The sequence below is a fragment of the Lissotriton vulgaris genome, chromosome 4_1 (assembly GCF_964263255.1).
Source record: "Lissotriton vulgaris chromosome 4_1, aLisVul1.2, whole genome shotgun sequence".
Taxonomy (NCBI): domain Eukaryota; kingdom Metazoa; phylum Chordata; class Amphibia; order Caudata; family Salamandridae; genus Lissotriton; species Lissotriton vulgaris.
In genome coordinates, this window is record NC_141691.1 from 1889384630 (window position 1) to 1889398487 (window position 13858).

Below are 13858 nucleotides of genomic sequence, written 5' to 3' on the forward strand. Positions count from 1 at the left end.
AATGCTAGGCTGGTGAAAGAGAAGATATTCTTACCAAAGCTGTCCAGCATTTTGGATTCCCTGTTCGAAGGTGCGAAAGGGAATGTGCCACAGGGAGTAGAGGCTTGGACCACCAAGCTCTCTGGGATGGGGTGAGTAGAGAGGAAAGCTGGGTCGCCCAGCGCAGGATAATGGCGGTGGGCGATAGTTCTGTCCACAGGAGCCCCTGGGCTGGGCTTGGACAAGGTGCCCAGTAGAACGTCTGTCAAGGTCTTGTTAAATGACAGCAAGGGTTCTGAGGTGGAGACACCAGGCTGCAGGAGCTCTGTCAACACATTAGTCTTGACCACCACTGTAGCAAGCTGCAGGTCCAAGACCTACGCACCACCATTACAAATGAAGCTCCCTCCTCTGTAGCCAGGTTAGAAGGGGAGAAAGCATGCCAGGCTCTGGGAAATGCACAAACCATTGGTATCACCCAGATCCTCATACCAGTCCATTTACTCATTGTAAAGGAGGATTTTTAAAGGATCCTGCTGCCCCTTCTAATCTTCTCCCAGTTCTAGCCCTTCAGCTGGAGAGGTACAACCAGTGCCGATTCGGATCCAGGATTGGATCCAAGAGGAGCCTGTGGCACTGGAGGTGCGGAACTCATGGAGTCTCCTTCCACTGAACCTGCGGTGCTCGAAGGTGCGCCCGCAGAGTCAGGCGGCCCAAATATGGCATCCATGGTGTCATAGAATTCTTTTAACTGGGCAAGGGTCGTTCCCGGCCCCAGAAAGGGAGGGAAACGCGAGCTGACGAACGCCAAAACTAGTCTGTCTCATTAAGTGCTACGACTTCCTGTGCTTTTTATGGTGCTTTTAACCTGACCTGACGAATGAGTGAGAGGAGGAAGACTTTGACCCACCCGGAGCAGTGCTCGGACTTTCCTTTTTACTGAGACCGAAAGCGAGAACTACGGGGAGATCTCCAAGGTGTTGGAAGCCGTGCCTCAAGCAGATTTAGGGATCGCTTTCTCAAAGCTTTCGGCGCCATGGCCCAGCAGTCGGAGCACTTCTTCAGGTTGTGGTCGCGCTCCAGGCACCAAAGACATACCAGAGGAAGGTCTGGGACCGACATGGCGCGGTAACATGTGTCGCACAATTTGAACCCTGAGGTCTTCTTACTGGACATCCTATACACCAAAAGTTCAACAAAAAGTCCCCAAAAAGTCTGTTAAAAAATTACAGGTGGTAGCTCTCGATGGATCTGCGCTGGCTGGTGCTGAAAGAAAAGAACTGTCAGCGCACCGGGGTGGCACCTATATAGATGACGCAGATGTCACGATGAGCCCAACGACTACGATGTCAGGAGGAGCTGACCGATGGCACCTATCAGCACGCAGGGTTACTATTATCAAAAATCTTCTGGATCTAGCCTGACGCCTGGAAATTCACAGGAAGGAATCTGCGGCTAGATGTCGATCAGGTGTGTAGAGGTGTGTGTGTATGTATATATATATATATATATACATATATATGTATGTGTATATATATATGTATGTGTGTGTGTATATATATATAAATATATATTAGAAAATTGTCTTCCTCCAGCAAAGTAGACAAGGGGCACGGCGGGGTTTAAAAGGATCATTTATTCAAAAGGGTTTGCATGACGCGTTTCGGCTTTCGCCTTCATCCGATACTGGTCCGTTTCAAATGCCACTGGCGCTGAGTATATCCTTTTGTATTGGCCCATCTGAAGTAGTATAGTGCACACCTGAACCACGTTTCACGGAGATCACTCTAGCAGTTCAGTGTTGAGAGACTGCAGCTCCCAGCATGCAGTTAGTTTGCATCGTGGTGAGCGGTCCCGTTTAGCCAGATTTTCTTGGTACATCCAGTTGGAGACTGGCTGGAAACGTAGTTAGATTGGAATCACAGCGTATTACTGGGCAAAAATGAACCTCTCAAGCCACTTCCAGCCTCGCAATCCCGTTGGTTACAAGTCCGGGACGCCGTTCAAGTAACGTTGTCACTCCATGAAGTCATGGACTATCGCTGATAGCGGATTCTCTGTTCCTCTGGGAGGATATATATACACACCCTGGGCAATGTATCTCCAGCTCCTACAATCCGTGATTGTCGTTTACTGGATCTCCGGTCATGCTCTTTATTGGCCGTAGGCAGCGTGGGTGTCCAATGCTGCAGAGCTCCGACGCAGTCTGTCTTAGCCCGATGGCGGAAATTGTTTTTCTAACAAAGGAACCATTGTACATGCACAATACCTCAAGGGAGAGGAGAAATTACACACAGCACTGATCACAAAACTTCTTAGAGGAAAAACAACTTCCAGAGTCCGGGCCCAACGCTAAATGGCAGGAGCAGGCATTGCATGTGTATCTGCAGCCAACACATGCTACAAATATACATCTCTGAGCAAAGGCTTAGAAGACACAATAATATTCCAGCACCACGAGTGTAATGATCAAATGAATTAAATGCAGGTTTCGTAGCTAAACCAGGAGGCAGAAAATGTACAACTAGAATATTGGCTATTGAAGATGAGTCACTGTATGACTTTTGACTCCTTGTGATCAATTATTAGTACTCAAGTAATCTAAAATAATGAAAGTTATTAAAGACTGCCAGACCTATATACTCGGCTCACATTTCAGCTTGCTGTATGAAATACTGTAGACCCAGTTTAGATTGCCTTTCTTTGCCCAGCACAAAGAACATGAGCAAAAATATTACTGATTATATATTGAGATCTCCCAGAATTGGAAGACCTCCCACTTTTTACAGTTATGATCTTTATCATGATTTGAATCAAATGAACATAATTCTTTCTATGGTGAATCTCCCTCAGCAAAAATCAAATACATCCGTGCAGTTTTCTGCTGAGGATCATTGACACTATAGAACATAAAAATCAACTGACAGGTCAAATTAAACTAGGAGCGACATTCGTCATTCTTGTCTATTTTTAAGAGTGAACAATTAAACCAACCTTTTCCAGAGTTTCTTGGAGGAAGAGTAGGAGCATCTGCTGTTGGCGATGTGGGCGAATCACAGCTTGTAGATATAAAAATCTGGTTTGAAAAAGCTCCATAGGATAGTCTCTGTTTGTCTCTCAAAGTGCTAAATCCAGGTAGAGACAGTTTATCTTGGGGAGAAATACTTGAAGAATGGCAAAAACTCTGGGGTCTGGGTGAACGTTCTTTCTTTACTGGACTGGGCTAAAGGAAACAAAAAAGTAAACATATTCTTAAAAAGTAATGAAACTGGTCTTGTATTTTATTAGTTGTATTTTCACTACAGTTTTTTCAAAGATCGGTTATAGAACAATGGCCTTTCCAGCACAGTCTTGTCCTGTCCCACATAAAAATGTTAACGCTCCTGACCCATTGTCTACCTTTGCACTGCTCAAGGTTTATGGATGCGTGCAAAGATTTGATTGCATTCTTTATTTTTACAGAGGAATACGAAGGTTACAACAACTGATGTCTTCAAGCATTACATAATCAACAAATTGTTGACCTGTTTATCAAAACAATCATTATGTATCTGAAAATAATTAGTATTGTCATGCCAAGGAGCATGTAAGGCAGCTTGCAAGTTTCCACCAATGTTCATGTTTCTAAGAAAATTGTTGAGGACAGCCAGGAGCTACTGATCACAATGAATTGATGAGCACTGGCAAGAACAATAGGCGAAGGCATATGCAAGCATCACCACTTATGTGCATGTGTAAGTCATAACGTGGCAACCATTTTCTTTCCTTTTAACTTTTAATTTACCATTTCATTATGGAAGATGGCAATCTTGTAGCCGCAAATGAAAAACAAAATCTGTTAAACTGCATTAAAGTAAAAAGGAGGGAGCCAGTTGCAATTTGGAACTAGTGAGCCTTCCAAAAAAGAAAAGACCATCTATATTTTTCTTTAAGGAATAAGACGGTAAGGGGCAGGGGACCTACGGAAAAGCAGGTGGGGATGTACAGAGCATTCAATGCCCATGTGTGTGGGGGGTACAGAGTATCAAGGAGTGTTGAGCAATGGAGGAACAGGGAGTGTATTGAACAATAAAATAAGAGCATAACAAGCTGGAAAGGAAGAGGCTGTGGATGTAACTAATGAACCGGAGGGTGAAGAGAGATGGGGAGCAACACAGAAAGCACAGGGGTCAGGATTTCAGGGGGAAGTAGCACACAAGAGAGAGATCAAGAAAACACATACACTCCCCAAGAGTGCTGAAATTAAAAAAATGGTGCTTACATTAATGTAAGTAGTGGAAGTATAGAAGGCATTCGAGCTAAAGGATGGTAAAGAACCTATGCTCCAGGAGAGGGAAAAAATCCAGAAGAGGAAGGAACGTCACTTAGTAGGAAGCAAGCAAATGAGAGCTACAACACAACCAACCAATGAAAAGCAATGGGCTGACCAGAAGCTCACTACAAGTATTGGCACTGTCCACAATAGGTCTTTAGCAGGGGCCTATAAATTGTGACACTTCATGTTATTTCCTGCCCCAATATGAATGAGTTTGGGTCTTATTCCCAATCGGATTACAGAAGTGCAAACTAGTGTACCTAGTACAGAATATGGCAGCTCATTAAATGTGCAACTCTCAGAAAAGTGAGATAATGACTCCCGAAAACAGCGGTCTCTAGAGCCCATAATGTTGTGCATGTTTTTTCCAGAACATCAATTGCTCTACGCACAAATGATAGAGGCCTTTGAAAGTGTGTTTAAATCCTTCACAATTTGAGTCCTTTTTTGAGCCTAAAGATTGTCTTACAGTTAGGGGTTATCTGAAAACATTTTCACGTACGGATTGCAATATCCGCTGAGAAAACTTAAGCTTTGACTGTATCATGGTCAAATATTCCTGTGCAACAGAATGATAGTGATCACAAACATAATCCAGAATATATCAGCAAATGTATTCAAATATAAATATTGTTTTATAGTTGCCTAAAGCTTCTCTCGGCACTGAATATGTTTCTTAAAGGTCATGACTTTTGGTAGGCCCAAAACCCATAGGGCGTAGGGTTGCACATATCCTAACAGTACAGCCTCAATCTATCTTGGTAAATGGAAAAAGGATTTCAGGAGAATACTAAAGCCTGTAATGTGTACATGAATACTATCTTCTCCTCAAAGATGTCCAGCACTTCGACAATTTTGCCACCTGCTAATTAGATAAGATTTGGTGAAGAGAAACACGTTTTTGCTAAGTGAGTTAGCTACATATACTTGTACTACAGAAACAGATGTCATTTTTATCCATGTTAGCTTTAAGTGCAAAGTGACCAATTTCCTTTACTCATGTAGCAAACGGGATTGTGAACACTTTCTGTAGCTACTAGTTAAATTGAGTCATATGTTCATATATGAAGTCATAAAATCCTGGTAGCTTTGCTAGAAGTGACACAGCAGGTCACCATCAGACATAACATGCACAGGTGATAATAATTCTGCTTGCTTTTAGTCACACACCCACAGTGGCTAAACATAGAAGGCAGTGCCAAGAAACTAAATAACAATTCTAAAAAATAGTTATACCATCAGGAGGATAGGAATAATAAAAAAAAATCTGAATTAACTCTTTCTCCATCAGAAAAAAAATTCCAAACTTTTTCTTCAAGTGAAAAATTGGTCCCCAGATTGTGTACATGAACCACCTATAAGGGATTATTCACAAAAAAAGTCCCTAACTTTGATGTCCTGAACTGGTATTGTTCACAGTCCTCTGCATCCAAACCGTAGTGTAAACGGCACAGGTAGCTCTTGAAAAATACTCTAAATTGGAACTGTTACTAAAACTTCAATAGTTGAATTGATCAAAAATTCATCCGGTGGGATTTTAGCTGCTAATTCTATGGTAGGACTGGAAGCCAGGATTATGCTGTAATTTCTTTACTGCATTCAAACAGCAGCATACACCAACAACTGATCACCAACATTGAATCACATGAGTATATGTAATTAAACCAATGAATGTCCGGAAGACTCAAAGCAGAAAGTTCTGGAAAGCTAGCCCTCTTTCTTTGCTGCTCAGCACTACAGCCAATTAATTACTGCCTTATTGTCGCCGATTCCATTTTAATGGAACTCTTTCTATATGTACAGTTATTCCTTTAGTACATATGTATGGATGTATGTATATGTTATCATTATATCGGAAACTTAGCCGAAAGTCAGCAAAGCGCTGTACATTGTCAGAGGCAAGCTTATAGTCCGCAAGTAATAGAAGTTGTGTTGTTAACTGCAAATGATGTAGCACCATCTCTGGCGACTTTGCTTTTAGCTGCCCGTTATCCAGGTAGGGCAAAATAGGAATCCTTGACCTTCTGAAATGAGCTGCCCCGCCCGCCATCACCTTTGTGAAGACTCGCAGTCCGGACGGAAGGACTCCAAACTGGTAATGTTGAGACCCCACCATAAAACTAAGATACTTCTGATGCGACTTCAGGGTGGGAATATGAAAATACGCATCCTCAAAATTAATCAAGACCATCCAGTCTTCCTTCTCCAGTGCGAGAAGAACATGTGCCAAGGTCAACATTTTGAATTTCTCTTGTTTGAGGTAGAAAATGTGAAAAACGGAGGTCAAGGATTGGCCGTAAACGACCACACTTTTTGGGAATCAGGAAGTACCGGGAATAGCACACTGACCCCTTTTCAGCTCTGGAACTATCTCTATTGCACCCTTTTGAAGCAATGCTAGTGCTTCCTACTGGAGAAGCAGAAGATGCTCCACTGAGCAAGAGCCCTGATAGGGAGCGAAGGGTGGGGGATTCTCCTGGAAGGGTAGGGCATACCCATTCTCTACTATGTTCAACAACCAGAGATCTGTAGTAAGAGACCTCCAATGCAGTAGAAAATGGGACACCCATCCTCACCTAGGACAAGTATACTTTAGGATCGTGGAGCTAGAGCTGCTTCCCTGCCACTCCAGCTGGAGGGGCAGAAGGGGAGGGGGAGGAGGAGACTTGCTGTTGTGCAGCACCCAGCAGAAAACCTCTGCCGTTTCCCCTGTAGGATCTATACAAGGGACTTGCCTGCTGCTGCTGCTGCTGCTGTTGCCTGACATGAAATGACAAGTTTCTTACAAAGCCACAAAACTTTCTGAGCTGCCCAAAGCTCCTGGGCTAAGATTGAAGACCCAAAGACCTTACTTTAGCTTTACTGTCCTTAAAACGCTGCTGCACAGAGTCCGCTTTAGCCCTAAACAGGCGAGATCCATTGAAGGGCAAATCCCGTAAAGTAGCCTGGACATCAGGAGAGAATCCTGAACCACGCAACCATGCATGTCTTCTAGTAGCCACAGACGATCCCGTCGCCCTGGCTACTGAAACAGCTGTGTTCAAACCAGATTGTTTTGACAATTTTGGACAACCTCCCTGGTTGAATCCATGAGAGCATAAAGTAGTAGACTTAAGGGCTATACTCCCCAAAGAGATTACCTTATTTGCCGATTGCTCCATGCAATTTGACTCCCTATCCACAGGCGTAGATGGGAAGTAACCTTCAGATTGCCTCGAAGACCACGAAGCCTGGACCTTTCTGCAAAGGATGGGTGGACAGAAAAGTAGGATTCCCCAGAGCCACCTTGTACCTTCTTGCCAGGGTCCTGTAAACCGCTGGAATGGACATTGGCTTCTGCCAGACATCAAAAATGGGCTCTGTCAATGCCTCATTGAAGGGAGTTAAAGTGTCTGAAATAGACTAAGTTGATTGGAGCACCTCCGTCTGAATATTAGACCTCAACTCCGCTGTAGGAAGAGGGAACTCCAAGAGGTCCTCAGCCTTTCTGTTCACAGCGTGATATGTGGTCACAACTTGTGTCGGCAGGCCCTTTGGTGATGAAAGCTGCCACTCAGGATGGATGTCCAGGCCACTAGCCTCCAGTAAACCCTCAAAATCCGGGTCAGAATCTATAATCTTTCCTTCCTCAGCCCCTCCATCTTCCTCCTGGTACTCTTTTTCCTCCAACAGTCTTTGCGCCTCTCTCCGAGACCTTATCCTCGGAACCGATGTTGATGGCATCAGACGCGGCACCAGTGACTTCAGGATTGGTGTCGAAGGAAGGTCCACAGGAACAGGAGTCAAAGCCAGTCGAGTTGGTGCAGGTTCAGAACCAGACGGCGCCGGGGATGAACCATCTAGAGGGGATCGTCTCTCCAAAGACTGCAACGGCGTCGAACATCTCGGTGTCGGATGAGGCCAACTCCCTGGAGCCATAGGTATGAAAGTCATTAGCGGTGCCTGGGAAAAGTGAGGTGGCAAAACTCCCAGGAAATATGTCAACGGAACCATGGGACAACAGGTGCACCAATAGTGTTTTCTGCTGTGGCAAACGAGCTGAATTTTGCATTAAAAAATGTGTTGTAGGGGCGTGGCCAAGATGGCGGCGGAGTAGGACGTCTTTCTCGGTCCCTCCGCTGCCGCTTCTACAACGCTTTGTACTAGCCCTGCAGGGGACCTTGCTGCTGTCTCAAAAGCATCGCCGGCAGCCCGGGAGACGATCCGGCAGCCGCTGGTGTGGTTCCTGGCGCCCCAGCCCCAGAGAGACGGACACGGCGCTGAGTAGCGGTGGGGCCGGCGCACCGCCTGGAGGCCGTGGTTCGCGCGCCCGGCGCGCCATCTACTGTGGGTCCCGGCTCAGAGGCCTACACTGGTGCCGCATCGCGCGAACCGCCATTGCTGTTGCGCCGCATCGCGGCGGAGGACCGACGGAGACACCCGGCGAGGTACTCCACGCTGCAGCTGGTGAGGCGGAACCGGCACTGAGCGGGCGTTTGCGTGCCTGAGCCCTGGCCAGCGTGGAGAGGCCCGCGTGGCACCATCCTGCATCCCCTCCCCCCTCCCGCCTGGGCCGGGGGTGCTGGGCGCCCGACGGAGACACCCGACGGGGTGCACCGCGCTGAACCCGGTGAGGCAGAAGCGACACTGAGGGAGCATTCGCGTGCCGTGGTCCTGGCCGGTGAAGAGAGGCCCGCGTGGTGCCATCCTGCATCCCCTCCCCCCTCCCGCCTGGGCCGGCGGTGGTGGGCGCCTGACGGAGACACCCGGCGGGGTGCACCGCGCTGAACCCGGTGAGGCAGAACCGGCACTGAGGGAGCATTCGCGTGCCTGGGTCCTGGCCGGTGAGGAGAGACCCGCGTGGCGCCATTCTGCATCCCCTCCCCCCTCCCCCCTCCCGCCTGTGCCGGCGGTGGTAGAGGCGCGAACACAGCGTGTGGGGGCAGTGGACCCTCCCCTCACCCCCGGCTCCCTCAGCCTGACCAGAACCTCCGGGTGGTGAGCCCTTGCCAGGGACAGCGGAATTGGCGCTCACTGGCCCCTGGATTGCACTGTTGCCCGGGACCCCGGGCGCGCTACGCTTGCGGAGCCTGCTGCCCGCCCGGCGGCTGCACGGAGGCGCGCTTTTGGCGTCTGAGGGCCTACCGCCGCCATGACGGCCAACAGAACCAAGAAGGACAAGGAGAGGGAGAAGGCCCTGAAGGAGGCCTCGCAGAAAAGCTCTCCACTGCGGTCGGCGGCGGCGACTGACAAGGCGGCGGCGGCGACTGACAAGGTGGCGGCGCCGGAGGAGGGTGAGGCGCCGGCCACCAAAGCCTTCATGCGCGAACTCTTTGCGGCCATCAAGGAGGACATACAGGAACTCCGGGCGCAGCTAGCCTCGGACCTCCGGGAGGTACGCCGAGACGTCGACGCCATCGGGGAGAGGGTGGCGACCCTCGAGGAGCACGACGTGGACACGGCGGGAGACATCCATAGGCTCCAGCAGGAGATCCTTCGCCTTAACACCCAGCACCTCGACCTGCAAACGCATACGGAGGATCTAGAGAACAGATCCAGACGCAATAACATTCGTATTCGTGCGGTCCCTTGGAAAGGAGAGGGGTCGGACCTGCGCGAGTACGTCGACGGCCTGTTCCGCCACATCTTACAAGACGAGGAGCTCGGCGAGATTCAACTGGACAGGGTCCATAGAGTCGGCCTACCCCGAAGTTCCAAAGCACCCCCCCCGGACATCCTGATGTGCGTCCACAACTTCCAGCTCAAAGAAAGGATCTTGAGGAAAGCCCGTGAGCATGACCCCCTCCTGTTTCGTGACCATCGCCTGTGCTCTACCAAGACTTGGCGGCCACCACCCTGGCCAAGCGACGGGGCTTCCGGGAGGTCACGGCTTTTCTGAAGGAGCAGGGTGTCCCCTATTCTTGGGGGCACCCCTTCCGGCTAGTCTTTCGATGGAAAGGGAAGCTGATACAGGTGTGCTCAGTGGAGGTTGCCCGTGACCTGTTGGGAATGGAGAACGCTGACCCTGCCGCTGAGCACCCGTCGCCCTCCTCGAGGACTCGTCGCCGCTCCGAGGAATGGCACAACGTGGGCAGGTCGTCCAAGCCATCGGGCCCGGATTTGTCCGTCAGCTTGCAGGAACGTGATGCCGCAGTGGCTTCGGTGTTGAAGGTGACTGTTTCGCCCGAAGGGCCCTGAATGGTTCGGCTGAACATTTTTCCTCTGTGCATCTTGGTTGGCAGTGGAGGGACCGAGCTACTGGACACTGATGGGTAATGTACTGACACGTTCCCCGTGTATATTGTCCTGTATCAGGATCTGGGTGGCTGGTGGGAATAAGTCCATGCCCCCAGCCCTTGGGACTTCACTGACAGACTCTTGTTCCCCCTTGGTAGTTCGCTCCTGGGGACCATGTCGGGGTTTGTTGTTGTTGGGGTGGGAATGTTTTGGGGGGTTGGACTTGGAGGGGTTTGGGGTAGTTGAGGGTCTGGGGATGGAAGGGAGGGGGGTGGGATCGGGGGGGGTTCTCCGCATCAGCCGCTGGTTTCTATCAGCAGAGTGCTTCTCTTGCTTGCTGGATGGGGAGAGATTTGAAGGTTGTTAGCTTAAATGTGCGAGGTCTCAACAGCCCTGTCAAGAGAGCGGCGATCCTCTCCCTGTTGGAGGGATCAGGTGGCGACATCTGTCTCTTGCAAGAGACACACCTACTCGCCAAAGACACGAGGCGGATGAAGGACAGGCGCTTCCCCACCCAGATATGGTCCTCCTGTGGCACAAAGAGACAGGGGGTGGCGATATTGATTAGTGCGAAAGCCCATTGTAAAGTGCTGTCTCAGGTGGTTGATATAAGAGGGCGCTTTCTGGCGGTTAGGATCCAATGGGGGGACTCCCAATTCACGGTAGGCTCCATCTATGCCCCCAATGTGCAGCAGGAGGCCTTTTTGACCTCAGCGCTTGCGGATGTGTTGGCTTCTCCTGATCCCTGGGTCCTGGTGGGAGGTGATTTGAATGTGGTGATGGATCCGGCGCTTGATAGGTCTGAGGCGCGCTCTCACGCGTCTGGCGCGCTTTCCAAAGGAGGTCTGCTTTGGTTGCAAGAGGGGGGACTCCATGATGTGTGGCGACATTTGCACCCGACTGAGCGCGATTTCACCTATTACTCTGCTGCGCACAAGTCCTACGCGCGCCTTGATCACTTCCTCGCCTCCTCTTCCCTGCTTTCCCAGCTCTCTTCTGCGGAGATAGCGCCGCGCTCCCTCTCTGACCACGCGCTTATCTCGGTTATGCTGTCGGGAGGGTCCGGGACGCGGGCGCGCGGGAGCTGGCGGTTGCGCGACTCTTTGCTTAACTCCGCCTCGGTAGTGGATCGTTTGCAGGACACGATCAAGCATTACTTTGACACCAACGAGACCGACGGGATGTCGCTTAGCTCGGTATGGGAAGCTCTTAAATTGGTGGTGCGGGGGGAATGCATTGCGATCTCAGCCTCGTTAGCGAAGGCGCGCAGAGAGAAGCGTGAGGAACTCGAGAGGGACGTTCACGGGCTGGAAGCGATACATAAACGGACCGGGGCGCAAAGGGTCTGGAGGGAACTGGAAACGAAGCGGCGCATGCTGAAACACCTTGACCTTGACAGGGCTGAATACGCGCTCCTGGCGGACAGCTTCCAGCGTTTCTATCGGGCTCTCTACTCTGCTGACCCCCCAGACAGGGTGCAAGCATACTTGGAGTCTTGTGGCATCACTCCCCTGTCGCAGACCTCGGCTGCGTCTCTAGACGCCGAGATACGCATCGAGGAGGTCATCTCAGCGATTGCGCGCCTGAAGGTGGCTAAATCGTCTGGCCCTGACGGCTTTACGGCCGCCTTCTACAAGAAGTTTTGTCCCGCACTGGCCCCCTTCCTGACGCGTCTCTAACTTCTTCCGAGAGTCTGGGAACGTGACGCCGTCCATGGCCGAGGCCGTGGTTACTTTTATTCATAAGGCAGGCAAGGATGCCCAGGAGTGTGGCTCCTACCGCCCCATTTCGCTTCTAAATATTAATATGAAGTTATTTTCGGGCATCCTGGCCGCCCGCCTCAGCCCGTTTATGGACGGTATCATTGAACCCGACCAGGTGGGCTTTGTGCCGACGCGCCAGGGTGGCGAGAACACCAAGCGCCTTCTGCATCTGATGGACTTGGTTCACCGGTCGCGTACACAAGCATGTTTCCTCTCCATCGATGCCGAGAAGGCTTTTGACCGCGTGGACTGGTCGTATATGTTCGCGGTCTTGCGTAAGTTCGGGCTGGGGGACTCGTTTGTTAGATGGGTCCGCTGCCTCTATGCCTCCCCCCGAGCCGCTGTTCGCGTGAACGGTTGTCGGTCTGATTATTTTCCGATTACCCGGGGGACGAGGCAAGGATACCCTCTCTCGCCCCTGTTATTCGCGCTCTATATGGAGCCTTTTGCGCAACGCCTCCGGGACAATGCGGACGTACAGGGGGTGCGCTTTGGGGCAGAGGAGCACAAGGTGAGCCTCTATGCGGATGATGTCATTCTATCCCTCACGCAACCGCGCTCCTCACTGAGGCATCTCTCCCGGGAGCTAGAGGAATTCGGCCTGGTGGCCGGCTTCAAGGTCAATTTCTCGAAGTCCCAGATCCTGAACCTCTCGGTGCCGGAGGAGGAGGTCCGGGACCTCGGTGCCGACTTCGCGTTTCAATGGGTCCAGTCGGCCATCCCGTACCTCGGGATCCAGCTGGCGCCCACGCTCACGCAGACGGTTGCTCTCAACTACAGGCCCCTCATTGACCAAACGGCTAAGTCCGTCTCGGACTGGTCCCGGCTGCAGCTGGCCTGGTTTGGCCGCCTCGCGGCGATCAAAATGACGATCCTTCCCCGCATCCTCTATCTATTCCAGATGCTGCCTTTGCGCCCCCCCCGGGAACCCTGCGAAAGCTCTAGCGGTTGCTGACCACATTTTTGTGGAACCATAAGCGCCCTCGCATTGCTATCGACCGCCTCATGGCGCCGCGAGATGACGGCGGCCTTAACTTCCCGTGCGTGGAGGCGTACTACCAGGCGGCGTGCCTGCGTTTCATTCTGGAATGGAATAGACCTCTGTCCAGCAAGCACTGGCTCTTCATGGACCAGACTGTGGCCGGGCGCAACATCTGGCGCGAGCTATGGCTCCCGCTCAAGCACAGATCCTGGGGCCTTTACTCCTCCCCGGTGACCTCGCCGACCCTGGCGGTGTGGGATCGTCTAGCTCTCAGGCGCGGCTGGACCACTTTCCCCTCCCCACTGACGCCTATCGTTGACAGCCCGGACTTCCCCCCCGGGTGCGACTCACCGGTCTTCCAGCGTTGGAGGGAGTTGGGTTGTAAGAGAGTGGGTCACCTCTTTCAGCCGGAGGGGCTGATACCGTTCGCCACTCTGCGCCGGGAGTACTTCGAGCTGACCGTGGCTGACGCCTTCCACTACTCGCAGGTAGCGCATTGGGTGTCGCTTCCTGATAATATAGCGGACATGTCTCGACCAATGACACCTCTGGAACGCTGGGTGGTCTTCAAGAAGGACGATCGCAAACTTATCTCCGAGCTGT

At 51.0% G+C, this 13858-nt stretch overlaps 1 protein-coding gene across 3 annotated transcripts in view; it reads right to left on the bottom strand.

Annotated features, from left to right (window-relative positions):
• Positions 1-13858, bottom strand: part of ASAP1 (ArfGAP with SH3 domain, ankyrin repeat and PH domain 1) — a 1926573-nt gene that overhangs the window by 282491 nt on the left and 1630224 nt on the right. For all 3 annotated transcript variants that reach the window (XM_086966222.1, XM_086966220.1, XM_086966221.1), the window contains one exon: positions 2974-3202. In XM_086966222.1, coding sequence (XP_086822348.1) covers positions 2974-3202 — 229 coding nt within the window. The remainder of the gene's footprint in view (positions 1-2973; positions 3203-13858) is intronic.